The sequence below is a fragment of the Balaenoptera borealis genome, assembly GCF_965194805.1.
Source record: "Balaenoptera borealis genome assembly, chromosome: 14".
In the NCBI taxonomy this organism is placed as follows: Eukaryota; Metazoa; Chordata; class Mammalia; order Artiodactyla; family Balaenopteridae; genus Balaenoptera; species Balaenoptera borealis.
Genome location: NC_138875.1, coordinates 89,921,078 through 89,939,280, shown reverse-complemented (window position 1 = coordinate 89,939,280; position 18,203 = coordinate 89,921,078). Strand labels below are relative to the sequence as shown.

The 18,203-nt window shown below is 47.3% G+C and overlaps 1 protein-coding gene across 15 annotated transcripts in view; it reads left to right on the top strand.

Moving 5' to 3' along the window:
- Nucleotides 1–18,203, top strand: part of RIMBP2 (RIMS binding protein 2) — a 338,608-nt gene that overhangs the window by 206,635 nt on the left and 113,770 nt on the right. For all 15 annotated transcript variants that reach the window (XM_082353202.1, XM_082353201.1, XM_082353199.1 and 12 more), the window contains 2 exons: nt 9,072–9,161; nt 17,532–17,654. In XM_082353202.1, coding sequence (XP_082209328.1) covers nt 9,072–9,161; nt 17,532–17,654 — 213 coding nt within the window. The remainder of the gene's footprint in view (nt 1–9,071; nt 9,162–17,531; nt 17,655–18,203) is intronic.

Sequence of the window (18,203 nt, the reverse complement as noted above, 5' to 3'; positions counted from 1 at the left end):
GGGCCAGTTTGCAGCACGACTGTTTCCATTTGCTTGTATAACTCAAAGTTTCCATGATCAAGAATTTGGAGTGTGGTGAAGGAAAGAAAGCCCCTAGGTTGGCAGGAGTGTAAGACGCTGAAGCTCTTGAAGGAGTGGTGCCATTTTGTAACAATATTGTAACAATATGGTTACTGATAAACTCTCTCTTGAAAAAGCAAACACTTTTTAAAAAGGCACTCAAATATTTTTTTATCGCCATGTTATTTCTGGAAGGATCCTAGGAGGCTCATCCTTTACAAGAACAAATTTCTAACTGATCGCTTGTCCTTCCAATTCGTAACTGGCAAGCTCAGTGCTCAAATGTGATGTTCAGTCAATGGGTAAAATCCTCTATGTGATTCCCTGGTATACATTTTTCTATATATTGTTCTCTCTTTTCTGTTTTTAATTCTTAACCACCCTATTGCATAAATATTTTATTACAGGCATCTTTAAATTCTTTTTGGAGAGTAGGTGGAAGATGGTTTTAAAATTCTTATGCACTGTGTATGCTGAACAAGCCTATGGAAGAGTTGCGTTGTATGCCAGCATTCAGTTCCAAAGTCAGCAGGTTATGCCAAAGTCATGTATAGAAAAAGTGATCCTGAAGGTCCCTTTGGCAGGAGCCATATTGGAGGTGAACCTAACAGGTCTCAGCTTTTCCCTCTAGCACTGGGGTTGGGGGGGGGGGACTGCTGCTTATTGGTTGAGGACCAGATGCAGTGTTGTTTGCACCTAGGGGACCAGTTGTCCCAAGTGGGTCTCAATGCGGGAGATACTTCCAACCGGAAAAGCTTATGGAGAAATGGTTGGGGAATAACCTCTCTTCTCTCACAGCACTTCAGGCTCTGTTGCTGGAGGGATTGATGACAATTTTCAAAAATTGAGGTTAAATTCATACAACATAAAACTAACAATTTTATAGTAAACAATTCAGTGGCGTTTAAGCACGTTCACAGTGTTGTACAACCACCACCTCTATCTGGTTCTAAAACATTTCCATCACCCCAAAGAGAAACCCCGTATCCAGTGAGCAATCACTCCCCCTTCCCCCCTCCCACCGTCGCTGGCAACCACAAGTGTGCTTTCTGTCTTTATGGATTTACCTATTTTTTATATTTCATATCAAATATACACAGTATGTAACATTTCGTGTCTGGCTTCTTTCACTTAGCTTGATGTTTTCAAGGTTCGCCTTGTAGTGTGTGTCAATGCTTCATTCCTTTTTATGGCTGAATGACATGCCATTGAATGGAGAGACCACAATTTGTTTATGTGTCCCTCAGCTGATGGACATCTATCTGAGTTTTTTCCACATTTTGGCCATTGTGAATAGTGCTGCTGTGAACATTTATGTACAAGGATTTGTTTGGACCCCTTCTTTTCAGTTCTTTTGGGTATATATTTAAGAGTGGAATCACGTGGTCATAAGGTAATTCTGTTTAACCCTTTCGAGGAAACATCCAATTCTTTTCCACAGCGGCTGCACCGTTTTATGTCCCCACCAGCAACGTAGGAGAGCTCCAACTTTTCTACGTTTTAACTGTCCTCTCTTCCTCGCCCCTTGCTCCCCTACCCTTGTTAATCCCGTGTCGAGTAACTCTCCTAGGTCCAATCCCACCGTTTTTGGTAGAGAAGAGCAATCTTTGGGGCCAGCCTGTGTTCTGACGATAGTGACCAATGGGAATCAAGCATAAATTTCACTGTGCTTATTTTTAACCATTAGAAGGACCAAGCACACATAGTAAGTGCATGTAAACTGATGAAATACAATCACTGAGAGACGCCTTCTTTAAAATACAAATGTTTGTCCGGGTCATGAGGTTAGCATTACAACCTGCTTGGTGTGTTATATTTTTCCATTTCAGCTCGTCTCTAACCTATATCAGAAAAATAGCTTTTAAATAGCACGGTGTGCTTTTCCGTAATTGCATTATTGGCATATGCACGATGCCTGAATATCAAACAGGTCAAGGAATAACGTGTATTCCAAGTGCACATTTATGGGTTTTTCTGAATACAGACGGGGGCTTAGAGATTTGGATATCTTTCTTCCTGCCCTGAACCCCAGAGCATTACAGGAAAACAGAAGCAGTCCCTTTATTTACATAACAGTCTTTCACATTCAAATTGCCCTTTACAGATTGCAAAGTGTGCTTATGTGCATTATCTCATTTAAATTGCCAGGAATGCTCAGAGGGTTAAAGAATTTGCCCAGAATCACACTTGGTAAATGTTAGAATTAGGTCTCAAACCCAGGTCTTCTGAGTCCCAGTGTTTCTCCAAAGCATGTGATGACTTAGATGCTGTCCTGGGCCTTGACCACAAGGGGCAGGAGTGGGGCTTAGCCATGGTCAGGACCCTGGACAGGAACAAAGCAAGTTCCTCCCCCTTTCCTTCTGGCTCTCTCACCCCAGGCACTCCATGCTCTCCTGTTCCTCCCCTTTCCTTTCTCTCCTCCACGTACTCCATCCTCCCTGCCCATATCTTTAGGCTAGAGCCACTCAGGAAGACTTTTCAGAAAGAAAAAATATTATCAAGCACATCCCAGTGTTGACTTTAATAATTTTTACTATATATTATTATAATTGGTAATTATATCACTCTTACACAATATGATTCTACTAGACTTGCACATTATAACAACATAGTCTTTATTATATTTGAACATAGTATGATTATATATTTATAATTCATAATGTAATTACATGTGCACAGTGATAAAACTGGTTTATAAAATTTTTACAGCTTTTCTAAACCATACAGCCGACACAAGTGAACAGGTTAGAAAGAAACAAATGAGAGACGCCAATAAAGTTCAAAATTCAAACTTATTGTAATTTAATGTGTCGGATGATATTATTTTATTTAAACTGAATTTTCCTCTGTAAGTAAAGATGGTGCCCTTTACTTAACTTTACTTAGGCAGATGGTGACAGCTACCTGAAAGTTGATTCAACATTCCTACCGTTGATCTCTTTCAAACTCCTGCAAAATCTTTGATTCTTAAGCACATGTGAAGGCATGTGGCTTGCACTTGGTATGAAAGCACAATTTACGTTAGCCTTTGTTATCTTTTCATCATCTTGGGGCAGTCAAGATGGTAATTCTTCAAGCCAGTGCAGACACACACACACACACACAGGCATTGAAATTCAGTAGAGTGGTAAGGAGGCAAGGGATATGCTTACATTTATTCCTTTTAGATTTCATGGAAATAAAAAATACCAAAATTTTCTTTTCATAGACCACTCCCCAAGACTGTATCTTCAGCCCCCAGCCTGAGGAACGCTGTGCCAGGTCTCCCAGGACACCCACTCCTCCCAGCTGGAGGCATTTCTGAGCCCATTGGCAGCTCCCAGGACCAGGAAAGCTGCAGGACCTTGCTCTTCAGAAAGAGAATTGGGGGCGACGGGGGTGCAGGGATCAGCGTGGTCCAATGCTCGGGAGCTGCCCCACCTGCTACGTGGAGGTTACCTGTTCAGGTTACTTAACCCTTGGTGCCTTAGTTTCCTCGTATACCAAGTGGGGATAGTAGTGTCCACCTCACAGAGATGTTGTGAGAATTGGATGAGCTTTTAAAAAGAAAAACAAGAAAGCAACGAGCTTAGGTCAGCTTCTGGCTCAGAGTAGGAGCTCCGTGCATTGCAGCGGCGACGTAATTGAATGTGCATTCATCTCCCCTCACGCGGTCTCATCCCCCAAGTGCTTTGTGCTTCTCTCCTGCCCTCGCTCCTTCCCAGTGTGGCCTGCTGCTCGCGTGAGCGTCACCACCTGCAGCCTTCACTGGATTTCCCGCGAGTGTCCCTGTTTCCATCACCCGCCGACATCCACTCACCTGCAGGAGGAGGGTGGAGCCACTGGGTTTTGTCACCTACCACTGCTGCTGCCACAGCCTGCATCTCCTCCGCCTCCCCGCGGCCGCCCACGTCCCTCGGAGGCTCATCTTGGTCTCGCTGCTCCTGTTCAACCCAGTATTCTTCCAAGAGCTACCGACTCTCAGTTTCTGGACCTCTTCCGTCTGTCATACGGTGACCTCTGCTAATCCATCCTCAGCACCTGTCTTTGTATTTTTATTTTTGTTTTATTTTTTTTGAAAACTTTTAATTTTTTTATTGAAGTAGAGTTGATCTACAATGTTTCAGGTGTACAGCAAAGTGACTCAGTTATGCATATATATTTATATATTCTTTTTCAGATTCTTTTCCATTATAGGTTATTATAAGATACTGAGTATGGTTCCCTGTGCCACACAGTAGATCCTTGTTATTTATCTGTTTTACCTATATAGTAGTGTGTATCTGCTAATCCCAAATTCCAAATTTATCACTCCCCCCCTTCCCCTTTGGTAACCATAAGTCTGTTTTCTATGTCTGTAAGTCTATTTCTGTTTTGTAAATACGTTCATTTGTATCATTTTTTTATAGAGTCCGCATATAAGTGCTATCATATGATATTTACCTTTCTCTGTCTGACTTACTTCACTTAGTATGATCATTTCTAGGTCCATCCATGTAGCTGCAAATGGCATTATTTCATCCTATTTATGGCTGAGTAATATTCCATTGTATATATGTGCCACATCTTCTTTATCCATTCCTCTGTCGATGGACATTTAGGTTGCTTCCATGTCTTGGCTATTGTGAATAGTGCTGCTATGAACACTGGAGTGCATGTATCTTTTTGAATTAGAGCTTTCTCCGGATATATGCCCAGGAATAGGATCGCTGGACCATATGGTGGCTGTATTTTTAGTTTTTTGAGGAACCTCCACAGTGTTCTCCACAGTGGCTGCACCAGTTTACATTCCCATCAAGAGTGTAGGAGGGTTCTCTCTCAGCGCCTCTCTTGAGGTCATGGGGGACGTCTTCAATGCCGCACCCACTAAGACCATGTCTATCTTATGGTCCTCACCTGGCTTGGGCAGCATTTGATGCTGTGGACCCTCATCCTCAAGTTTGTGCTTCCTTAGCTTATAGGACGTCACACACTTTTTTTCCCATCACTCCTGCCCAGCCCTTTGCAGGAGCCTCTTCTTCTGCCCATTTTAATATCTGTGTTTCTCTCACTCTGTCCTGGGTCCTCCCTTTAGTCTCACTGGCAGATTGCACTCACTCCCATGACTCAGGTTTCAGGGGTAACTGGTGAAGCCAGGTGTCCTCAACTCAGTACCAGAACTCTCTGATCAGCCTTCTGGGAGCTGGTCCTCACCTCCAAATGTTCATCTACACAGTGGAAGTAAGGACTGTGCCCTTTTCTATCTGTGGTTGCAGACAACTAGATTCAACAAACTGTGTGTTTTGATTCCTACAGGGTAGACCCTGTCTCATGCGTCCACTGTTTGGTGAATCCTAAACCCTCTTACTTGGATGGCTTTAAATGTAAAGTATCCAAGACTCAACTTGCTCCCATCACGATGTTGAGAATCTCCCAAGGACAGGAAAGCTGGACCATTTCCGAAGAAGTGAACAGATACCCAGAGGCTGGTTTTTCTCTTAGCGATCGTTATTTCAGGTCAAGAAGACGGAGCTTAAAGGGTGATTTCGTACAGCTGGTGTTCGGAGAGTTCTTGGTTATCACGGTCCTAGTGATGCATGAGTCACTGGCGTTGCATCTCCAGGCGGTGGGCGTGGGCTGTCAGATTCAATTCCTGGCCCCTCAGATGTGGTCAGTAGTCAACAGTGTCAAACCCCCAGCACAGGGGAAGCCAGCGTGGCACAGATCACACTGTAGCAGGGACGTGTGTGTGCACACCTGTGATCTGGGCGCTGGTGTGTCCGGCCGCCTTACCCCAGGCTGTGAGAAACCTCGTTACTCAGCAGGAGTGTCAGATTATATTAAGTCCGCCCCATCCTCCTCCTCCTCCTCCTTCTCCTGTGAATTGTCATAGCTTCTGCACCCGCGCCTGTTGGCGAGTCTCATTTTGTCGTGTTGCAACCAAAAGCCCACATCTTTGGGGGGCCTTCTGGTCTCAAGCGTGCGACCAGTACGTAAGGCGTTCCGTCTCTTGCTTGACAGCCCTGCTTTGGTGGCACTGATTAATCCAGAGGGGCTAGATTTAATTGGAGCGGTGACAGCTTCCCCGGGTGGGCAGCTCTGGTCCTGCACGGTGTCAATGATGAAAGCTTCCAGGGTAAGTCTTGCTGCTTCTCAGCATCTGAATAGGACTGGAAGCGTGAGCCTTGGGCTTTTTCTGAATTTTCCCCCAAGCGATGCAAGATGCATGCATGCCTGAAGAGCACCCGTGCTCTGTTACTCCAAAGGGCGGGAGGACCCATGTCTGCTGTCACTGCAACACTGAGGGCGAGACCACATGTGTCCCCTGCCCCATGCCCACCTCTGGGCTTTTTCAGGGGTAAACGACGAGTCTGGATAAATGAGATGCTATAATCTGGCAAAGAAATCACAGAGTCTGTGTGGCTTCAGTGGCATCTTCACCCTTCTTTGGGCTTTTACCTGGACGTGTTGCTTGCTGAATGGGTTCTTTCAGCATCACTGTAAGAGGGGCTTTACCTTCTGCTAAGGAGTTTTCTGTGGGATGGAGGACTGTTCGTCTGGTGATGCGTTTGCTTTTCTTTCTGTTCCTAGCTCCTCTCGGTTGGGGAACCAGTACAGTAAGCTGTACCCCAATCGCGGATTCATGCTTGGACTGATTTGGGGAAGCGATGGCCACGTGTCCCCCCTTTTGCCTGGTGACTCTGTGGATCGGTGCTTCCTGGACTGGATTTAGATCCTGGGCTTTTTTTCTTGCGAAGATTGATTTTATCAGGTTAAGCAGCTGACCTTGAATCACTGAGATGGAATATAGATAAAACAGATGAATGTAACTTTTCTACAACCACCGTAAAACTGGATGAAAGAGTCAGCACTGCTTGTCTTCCCGGTGTTCCCTTCTTGCAATCCACTTTTCTAGGGGAGGTGCCGAGGGAGGTGATGGTAGGAACTGACTGGGTGGATATGGCAGAATGCGGAAGGTGTGAGCAGTGACAGTGGTGCCTCCAGTGGGGAAGGGGACCCCTGCTTGAGCTGCCATCATGCGCAGGGAAGTGCTTGGTGCTCTACGAGAACCATCTCATTTAATCCTCCCAAAGGCTGCTTGGGTAGACGCTTTTACATCCTTCCGTCTTAGAGAGCGTAGAGATGTCGGACAACCTGCCAGAGGTCACAGGACTTACACACAGAGGAGCTAGAGTTTGTATTTAGCCAGTTTGACCTCAGAACTGACATTCTGACCCTCTTTAAAGTTTCTCCTGAAACTCCCTGAGACACGGCCACCGTAGGTCACCTTGGGGCATCCAAGCCCTCCAAGGTCAGGAGTCAGGTGTCTAGATCAGTGCACCCACCCCTATGATCGCTGGTGGTTCTCACACGTGGGACGTCTCAGAATGTCTCCAGGTTCTTCAAGGAGCTGGCAGGGGACTCCACTGTAATTGCTTGACTTAAGAAAGGCAACCATGAATTTATGCCGCTGGGGACATCTCAGAGGAGGGAAGCACTTTCCCATAGGTTGGGGATCATTGTTTTCCAGAACCAGACCCCACGGGTGAGGCGTGTGGAGATTGCTTCCTTGTGCTTCATCACCATGGAAACCTGGGAGATGCCATGGAGAGGAGGGGATCGTAATGACGGTGGCCGAGGGGAAGGGGGCTTGACTGAAATACGGGACCTGAAAACAGCCAGGAGGAGCCTTTCTTCTTGTGGGAGGTGTTCAAAACCGTGTGATTCCTGCCCCTTTCCTAACTTGAGTGTGAATGAGCCCAAATTCAGAGCTCTCGAAGTATTGCAGAGGAGATTCCCAGGTCAGTTCAGACATGGGTGCTCCCCAGGTAGTAACTCACTTAGGAGGTGAACAGAGAACACACTTGTTTTCAAGCAAACAAGAAAACTGCAGACCTGACTACTGGTGGCCATTGCTGTCACCTTCCACAGTGGGCCACTAATTGTCCCTGTTGCTTCTTCCTTATGCTTTTTGAATGGATGTCATCCCTTCCTTTATCTTTGCGAGGATCCTCAACTTGCTCACTGATGTCATTGTCAGATTGCTTTGTCATTTTTATTTCTTCTGGAGTGAATTCACCCTGGTTACTGATTTTGTTAAATCTCTTTAGTAGTGTGAGTTTTCCTTCTGTGTTTTGGAATTTCTATTTTCAGACTCACCTTTCATGGGAGATTTTTTACCCCCAATCTATCTCTTTCTGTGCTCATCCCCACCCGCCCCGTCTTACTTCTTTGTAGTCCTATCCCACCCTGTGGATGCTCCCAGTCTTGAATCAGGTTTTATTACTGGTAGCTCAGACTTCCTGCACAGGTGGCATCACTGAGCCAGGGGCTCTGGTCCCTCTGCCTCTCCAGGGAATTACCTTACGTGAGCTAGAGCTCTGGGCAGCCTTCTTTGGGGGTTGGGGACTTGACCTCAGTCTCGGGTCAGGTGGTGACCTTTGCTCAGGTCTCTAGCCTCAAGTGGGACACTTCCAGTCCTGCGTAGCAAGAAAAATTGGGGTCCTAATTCTCTCTGCCCATTTCTGGACTCAGAGTCTGGCGGGTCCTGGGAGTTCCACCACCACACGTGTTCCAGCCATCCACAGTCCTCGTAGATGTTTATCTTCTTTTGGAGCAAGACACTTACCTATTGTTTATTATGGCAATGTGTTTGGAGCAGTGTTTGTGAGGAAAGGGGGCGGGTCAAAGCGTGACATAAACTCCAGTTGGAGGACAGTTCTGTTGCCTCTTTAGGACACAAACGTGTAATGCAGGTCAGCACACCATGTATCGGATGTGAATTATCTTCTGGACACTTCACTACAGGCTTTATAGATATTATTTTATCATCTGCTTGTAACATCGTAAAGTATCATTCCTCCCGTTTTATAGAGTAGGAAACTCATGGCTCGGAAAGAAGAGAAGAAACCGGTCCAACACCACAAGTCTTGTGAATCGCAGAATCACACCCAACCCAGGTCTAATTTCAAATCAGAACCCTTCACCACTGTGTTCCACGTGTCTGTGGAAGTTGGGGCTTCATCTCACGATGCCCTTTCCTTTTGTTCTAGGAAAATGTGCTGAAGGATGCTGCCCAAGGAGACCATCGCCTGAGACCCCATCATGCAGGCCTTCCCGCAAGGGCCCGGCAGCTGGACAAGGTAACCGACGGCCACTGTTGACAGGTCACCGGGAGGGGGGCTGGGGAAGGCGAAGAGGGGTGACTCACTGCAGTCCACCCAAAGGAGGGTGGCCGGGACCCTGGGTCCCGCCTCTCATATTTCATCATGTGGCCACTGCACGAAGCACTTGGGAAACGTCTCGTTTGCTGTCTGCTAGGTATCCCTACTTAGACGTCTATTCGGTCACATCGGGGCCAGGACAAAACTTCCCATGTCCGATCCCCAAACCATTGCCTCTCCTCGTTTTCTCATCCCAGTGACTGGCCGTCGCCCAGCTGCTCAGGCCGAGACGCTGGGAGCGGTCCTGGATTCTTCCTTTCCTCACTCTCAACAGCACATGCCCACTGTGTCCCACCAATGCAGGCCGCCATGTTCTCTGGCCCAGATGCTGAAGTGGCCTGCGTAGCACCCTTCCTGACATCCTACAGTCATATTCCGGCAGGATCAAGAGTGATCTGGTGATTCACACCAGACGGTGTTTGCTCCTCTGAGTAAACTTCCTCCCAAAATAAGAATGCACCCCTTCCCCATGGCCGCCATCTTGCTCGGCCTTGTCACCTGCCTCTCGACCTTTGATCCCTGAAGTTCTGTCCACCCTGAACTTCTTTTTGCTCCTCTGACCACCAGGCCTGCCTGGGCGTGCAGTGACTTTCCCTCCCTAGAGCTCTACTCCCTTCCTTTCCAGTGGCCGTCAGCTTCTCGCCCTTCATATGTCAGCCTAAGAGTCACCTCCTCAGCCAGACCTTCCCTGCTTCCCACTCTGCGTCCCTCCCTCCTCCTCCTTTAAACCCTGTGGCTTCACCTGGCTTTTGTCTTCTTGTGTCTCTTATTACTTCGTCGATCATGTGTCTTCACTAATGTGTGTGTCTGTCCCCCCACCCCGCCCCGTAAGAATGTCACCTCCCAGGTAGCAGAGGTCTTTGCCTTCGTATTCATCCCTGTATCCCCAGCACCTGATATAACAGGACACATAGTGGGTGCTCAGAGTAAACATTAGTTAATGATTGGTTGGTGGTTTGGAGTCACTAATTTCACAGATTTACCAAAGCATATTTCAGTTTACTATAAAAATTAGAGCTTTCTTGATTTCACACTTACTTTCCTGCCTTCCTGTTTGGCCTTTTTTTTTTTTTCTTTTTTTTTTCCCCCCCAAAAGTTGTGCTTTTCAGAAAATAGCAAGTGTTGGTGGGAATGTAAAATGGTGCAGGGACTACGGAGAACAGGATTGCAGATCCTTAACACATTAAAAATGGAATCACACCAAGAACCAGCAATTCCACTTCTGGAGATACACCCAAAAGAATTAAAAGCAGGATTGAGAAGCAGTATTTGTCCACCCCCGTTCATAGCAGCATTATTCGCAATAGCCAAAATGTGGAAGCCACCCGTGTCCATCTACAAATGAATGGATAACAAAAAGTGGTATATACATACAACGGACTATTACTCAGCCTTTAAAGGAAGGGAATTCTGACAACGTGCTGCAACATGGGTGAACCTTGAGGACATTTTGCTCAGTGAAAAAAGCCCGTCACAGAAGGACAAATCCTGTAGGATTCCACTTATATCAAGTCCCTAGAGCAGTCAGATGCCTAGAGACAGAAAGTAGGATGGTGGGTGCTGGGGCTGGAGGAGGGGGAGGGGGAGTTGGTGTCCAATGGGGACAGAGTTTCAGTTTGGGAAGATGAGAAAGTTCTGGTGGTGATGATTGCACAACCATGTGACTGTACTTCATGTCACTGAGCTGTACACTTAAAAATGGTTAAGACGTTAAATTTTATGTCATGAGTATTTTACCACGATTAAAAAAAAGATGTGTTTTTTCTACACCGCCAACTCTCCCTTTAGTTCCCCTTGCCCCCTATTCCTGCCAGGCCCTGTGTCCTCTGTCCTTTTTCCTTCCAAACAGGAAAGTCTCTGATAAACTCACTCACACTGAGGTGTGAATCCATAATGAGGCTTAGTGACCTTCTCAGCCCAAGAGTCTTTTTATTTAAACAGGAACAAAGATGAAAAAAAATGGTGGTGCTTCCGGCATCAGAGGCGGGCTGACGACAGGGCTGGGCGAGCTGGCCAGAGGAAGGGTTGATCCTGGGATGGCTTTCTCTCTTTCTTTCTCTTTTTTCCTTTTTTTTTTTTTTTGGCTTTCTCTCTTTCGCTCAGATCACTCCATGTGCGCGTCTGTCTGCTCCTAAGCTGGGTTCCTACACCCGGAGTGTGGTCCCTGCTTGGTGACGGCAGACCCAGGTGGTGGGTACCACCACCGTCTCGTTCCCGGACCTGGCTCTCTAGCTACCCTGATGGGCACCCCTGCTCCCATAGAACTTTCACCAAATCCGACATTATTTTTTCACTTTAAGATTTGAAACTTGTTCCCCTGCTGCCTCCACACTGTGGCGTTTTATAAATTTATTTATTTATTTATTTTATTTTTTTGGCTGCGTTGGGTCTTCGTTGCTGTGCGTGGGCTTCTCTAGTTGCAGCGAGCGGGGGCTACTCTTCGTTGCGGTGCGCAGGCTTCTCACTGTGGTGGCTTCTCTTGTTGCGGAGCACGGGCTCTAGGCGCGTGGGCTTCAGTAGTTGTGGCTCGTGGGCTTAGTTGCTCCGCGGCATGTGGGATCTTCCTGGACCAGGGCGCGAACCCGTGTCCCCTGCATTGGCAGGCGGATTCTTAACCACTGCGCCACCTGGGAAGCCCCATCGTGGCCTTTTAAACAAAGCTTCAAGGCCCAGAAAATAAGCTCCCTTCACCATTAAAAGACTCACAAGAGGGAGGAGATATGGGTATATATGTATATGTATAGATGATTCACTTTGTTATAAAGTGGAAACTAACACACCATTGTAAAGCAATTATACTCCGAGAAAGATGTTAAAAAAAAAAAGACTGCCCTCAGGGACCAGCGTCTGTGTCCCAGGGTAACTTGGGGATGTACAAGGGGCAGGTCGGTTTGTGCTGCTGCTGAAAGCATTCAACCACAGCACCAGATCCACTGGGGGGGCCACCCCTGTGACCTGTAGAAACACGAGGAACCTTCCTGGTTCTCTGGAAGACATCTGGGAATTCCCAATTCCCCCAGATGATTCGGGCTTGGATTTGCAGTCTGCTTTTTAGGCGCCTTGATTAAGTAAGTACATTTAATGATCAGAGCTCTTAATTATTGAGGCAAAGGGATGCAGAATCAGTGTCTTCCCTGAAGCCTGCCCAGAAGGGATTGCCTCTTAGGTGCAAAATTGGATATTGGACTATCTGGAATATTGCATTGAATTCCCCTGGGCAGGCAGCCCTGTGGAAGGCAACAAATGAGCTGGGAATGCAGGACACAGCGCAAAGGGTGGGGTCAATGCCCTCGAAGCCTGCAAACCAAACTTTTTTTTTTTTAAACTGATTTCAAATTTCTTACTTGCCTGGGTTCAAAGGAGCCCATTAAGCTCCCCCCGAGACTGGGCAGCTGTTCTGGTAGCTAACTGGAGGTTCAGGCTACTTTCTCATTGAGTAACTGTTGCCAAATGTTTTAAGCTACTCTCCCACCTGGTGCTACTGTGGCTGCCACCGAAATCTGTATTTTGATATAGAGACGAGTCGAGTGGCTGGATCTGGTGCCCGAGTCAGGAATGCGCCGCTGTGTCTGTGTGCGGTGGGAGGGTCCCGGGCAGCAAGCAGGACACGGTGGTACCCATGTTCTGAAGCCAGATACTGGGGGGGGTGTTAAGTTCATGACCTGTGAACCTATGACCTGTGAACTCTTCTTACCTGCTGGCCAGAAATCTGAGGTTGGCTGGAATTCCGGGTTCGGTTACAAATGACTGGTATGAACAATGGTCATGCCACTCGCTAGCTGGTTCTCCCTCTTCTTCATCTTATTACTGAGAAAACTGGGCATCTGTCGGATGCCACACGCGGACGTTTGGGGTTCGTGGAGCCACATACCTTTGGCTGGAAAAGCCCAGCAGGCACACCTGAGTATCATTATCTATTTTTCCTTTATTAAAAAACAAAATCTTGTAAGGGTCCACTGTTCTTAGCTTTCCACCTTAGGAGGAATTGTCTGGGCTTTTAAGTTTGAGCATCTAAGAACTTTTTTTTCTTTTTTGTGGAGGAGGGGAGTCTATAGGTCTTAGTGAAAATCTCTTTCCATCCTTTCTGCTAGTCCGAGACCTCTTTCTCCTTTAGTAGGTAGCCTGGCTGAGTTCCCAGGAGGATGTTCTAGTCCAGGTGCCAGGACATAGGTGTGGCTCTGTGGGGTTCTCTGGTCGTGAACGTGACCGGCTTTGAGCTCCGGACACTGGGCAGCCGGGGACCAGGGACTTGTAAGCCGACGGGCCTCTCCTCCAAGGCTCCTGGGACGGGCAGGGCTGGCAAGGCCGGCTGGGCAGTGGGCTGACGTCCTGAGACTGCAGCGCCGCAACCAGACCGTTGAGCTGACGTTTAGAGTGTTTTTTGTTTGGCGCCTCGGTCCTGTTTCCAGACAAGATCGGCTGTTCCCAAATCAGAGAGAGCCCCCTTCTCTGCGAGAATCAGCTGCGGTTCTTTCAGCTGCAGGTAGCAGGGGCCCAGGCTGGGTGACGTAAACACCCAGGGGGCATTCTTGTTCTCGTGCGACTAGAAGTTCCAGAGCCCAGGGCAGAGGCACCTGCTGGAGACGGACGGGGACACGGGCTCCTGCTCACCTGCAGCGCCGTCCCGCGGGGACCGTGGCTCTTGCGGTCACCGCGGCTCTTGCGGTCGCCGCGGCTCTTGCGGTCACCGCGGCTCTTGTGGTCACCGCAACGTTGCTGAGGGTCCCATCCTCGCTGCAGCTGGAGCAGCCCAACCTTTCTTATAAAGCGTCGTGTTCATGTGGGGTCATTGTCCGCCAGAGCTTCCCGCTGGCCTGTCATGGAGAATGGGGTCACACGGCATCTCAGTCTGGGTCCCTGCCGGAAAGAGATGATACACCTCGAAAAGCAATGGGGAGCGTTACTAAGGGCCATTTAGATGGGTGTGGGCGAGTTAAGGGAGCTGAGCTGGAGGGAGACGTGACCAGTGACAGTGGAGAATTTTCATTTCTTGGGAAAGAGCAGAGATTTTCACAAACAGGTATTTTTTCATGTGAGAGGTTAGTCTTTGAGATTTCCAAGACTAATTTAACCTCATGTTTCCAACGCTTTCTTTTTCTTTTCCCTTCTTAATTGTGGAGTCACTGGAACCAGACTGGTCAGTGTCAGAAGTCCTAGAATCAAGGTGTCGGCAGGGCTCATTCCTTCTGGAGGCTCCAGGAGAGAATTGTGTTCTCACCTTTTCCAGCTCCTGGAGGTGCCCGCATTCCTTGCTTGGCTCATGGCCCCTTCCTCCCTGTCCAAATCCGGCAGTATAGCATCTTTAAAATCTCTCTTTTCTGACCCGATTCTCCGCCTTCCTCTCATCAGGACCCTTGTCATTACTACACTGGACCCACCAGGATAATCCAGGACACTCTCCCCATCTCAAGATCCTTATCTTAATCACCCCTTCCCAGTCATTTTTGCCATATAAGGTCACATTCACAGGCTCCAGGATTAGGATGTGGACATCCTTGTGGGGTCTTTATTCAGCCTACCTCAGTCTCTCCCCAAATCAATCCTTTTGTCTCCTTACCAACAGACTTTCTTTCCATTGTTGCAAACCAGGGAAGTGACCTTAATCATTCCGATAAACATAAAGGGGACACAATGGAAAATTTTAAGTCAAAGAAATGCAAAACCACAATCTTGGCATGAGATGAAGTGTATTAGATGTATTAAAGTGCAAATGCCAACGACCTCTGGAGCCTTTTAGTTGCCCAGAAGTCCACGGCAGGCAGATTCTTCCTCATCCACAGCTGCTATCCTTTAAAGCATTGTCTTCAAGACAAATAAAGCTTGTTTTTTTCCCCCAACAGTATTGCTTTAAGTTACTATATACAATGAACACAGTATTTCCCACAACAAAAGCACAGCATTTTAGCTCCACGTGGGGTAAGCGGGATTTATGGGTGGGCCTGACCCTCTGATGTCTGTCCTAACCACCATTGGCAACATCCCTGTGGGAGAGCAGGTCTGGTGCCTGCCAGCCAGTTACCAGAGTCACGTCTGGGTTGTGGTGTGTCTGCAGGTTGGGGATTGGCTATTCTTGGCCAAAGGCCTGGTCAGTGCCCTTGGGAGGGTGATTCCTGACTGCCCGGTGCTCTTATAAGGGACTGGATAAAAACTAAATGTACGGAAATAAATGAGGTCAGCAAACGGAGCCCGAAACCCAAGTCGGCGGCTTCCCTACAACGCGTGAATCTGAGTTTCTTGGAAACACCTGACTTATGTGGACTTTGGCTGTTCATTCTGCTTCTCCTCTCTGACGACAGGGAATCGGATCGCAAAAGAAAACTCCTTTCGCATCGGAGCTTACATTCTAATGAGGAGAAACCCCAAGAAAAACGTAAATCGCTCATAGGATAATTTCACATAGTGATAAACGCCCGTGGAAAATAAAGCAGGGCAAAGCAGTGAGGGGAGAGGAGGCAGACAGGTGGGGAGGATTTTGGTACCCTAGGGCTTGTCTGAGGAGTGACATAATTGATGAGAAGGAGCCAGACTGGCAGAGATGGGGGGTGGAGTGGGAGCTGGGTAGGGATGTGCCACAATGGGAAGAGCACGTGCAAAGGCCCTGGGGCGGGAATAAGCTTGGCTTGTTCAAGGGACAAAAAGAGGCCAGGATGGCTGAGCATGGTGAATGGTTGCAGGTCAGATCAGAGAGGTGGGTGGGCAAGATGCTACAGGACTTTGGGGCCACATCAGGAGTTTGGATTTTATTCTAATTTCCATGGCAGCCCCGGGAGGTTTCAATCAGGAAGCAGCAAGATCTGATTTTTATTCCGGAGAGCTTATGCTGGCTACTGTATGAGACTGGACTTGGGGTATTCAAACACTACTCCCAAGTCTAGTTTCCTTGATTAGCCAGAACATGAGAAGTGATGGCTTTTCAGCAAACCCAGTGTTGAGGTTCAAATGTGGGTACTGCTTAATTCCTATAGGTCATGACATTTTCACACGGGAGCATTTGAATTTTTCCCCACGTTCATTGCCTGATGCATCATGCTGTAGCAAAATGGCGTGAAAATACTTCTGTGAATCAGACCTCTCTATGACCTCTTAATAACAGCTTCCATGTAACCCTGTTCCATTTAGGAATGCCAAGTGGGTGCCTTCCTTTCTTTCTATGCCACAGAAATTGTCAGGTTAAACGAACACTCTGTACCTAAAGCATTTGAAACAGGACTTCTGTAGCTAAAAGAAACATGACTTTGTGACAGTCTGTTATTGAAGACATAATTCATGTTGTAAGGTTTGGGGAGGAGGGAAAGAAATTAAAATCCTGTGGCTGGGTTAAAATATGCTGCACAATGAAAAATAAAGGAAAATAAATCAGATAACTTTTCTCATCAATGGCTGCCCTTATCTGTTTCAAAGAAGCTAGAGGAGAGATTGAGAATTAGTGGAGCCTCCCAGATAAGTTCTAAACGTGGTCCTGGGGGCTGTGGGCTTAGGATGGACATGATTTCTGAGGTTACTGGAACACCCATCATTCTAATCCATGTGGAGGCTTGTTGCCATTTTTGTCCACTTTTAAGACAGGGGTGAAAATTTTAGACAACAGAAATTAGTATGGCTCGACAATTCGGATAACATTTTGTGTCTGTTAGGACTTTCAGTTCAAAGGGACAGAAGACAATTCAAATTGGTACAAGCAAACCAAGGGAATCTATTGGCCCAAGTAATAGGAAAGGAAAACATTAGCTTCAGGCACAGCTTGATCTAGGTGCTCAAATGATGTCATCAGGACCCTGCTTCTCCCTCTGCATCTCTTGGCTCTATTCTCAGATGAGTTCTTCCCTCATGATGGCACATGGCACTGTAGCTCCAGCCTTTGTCCTCAACTTTCCAAGTCCAGAGGGCAAAAGAGAGAGTCTCTTCCCAGATTCCTACACAAGGCCAATATCTCATTCTCTGTGGATGCGACTGGGTCCTGTGCCCTGCCCCAACCAATCACCGTATCCAGGGCATGGGATTACACTGATTGGCCAGACCTGGGTCACATTCCCAGTCCTGAGCCAATCACTGTGGCCGTGGCAAGGATGGGCGGGATGAAGAGGGAGGCTGTGTGCTGATTGGCCAGCCTTTGGTCCCACGTATTCACCCCAGCAGGAGTGGACCCACCATGAAGTCCATGACTGAGGATGACGGAGGGGAAGAGTCTCCAAAAAGGGGAGGTGACAGATGACAGCTGGGGACAAATACCCACCGCAGCTCCCATGCATGTTGTAAACAGCCCCTTCTCTCCATCCTTGCTACTTGTAGGTGAAAGCAGAGTATGCTCGGCTTAAACACACGCTCACCATAGTGACCAGAGAACGCGATTTGGCCGTGAAGGAGAAACACCAGCTCCAAGCCAAGCTGGAGAACCTAGAACAGGTCCTAAAGGTAGGATGGGCTTCCACTTCCGCTTTCCTGAGGGTGAGCGTGAGGGAGGAGGGGCTGCGGGATTCCAAAGCAGAATGTGGTTGAAACTCCTTTTGAGTTTCAAAAATCATCAAAATTAAGGGCTCTTGGCGCTGCTTTTACCCTTTCTGTGGTATACAAAGCAATAAATAACAAAATTTGAATGTTTCTGGAAGCGATCCTGTAAAACCTATTATGCATTTTCATTTCTTAGAATGTTAAACACTGCTGAGCAAGAGATGGTAGGCAGCGCTCCGGAATGGAAATTGGGCTTATGTTGAAGACCAGAGGTGTCTACCTTTGGTTTTTCAAACTTCATGAATTTTAAGCTGTTCTTCAGACGGTTAACGACCTTTGTCATAAAGAGAATAGCTAAGTCAGAAAATTGCTTTATCAGGTTGCAGGTAATTGGACAGCTTTATGCATTCTTGATGAGCTGGGATCTCCTTCAATATTTAATGGGTGGGTTGATTTGCTATTGATGTTACTGAGTTAAGCTGAATGAATTCTTTGGCTTTTTTTTTTTTTTGA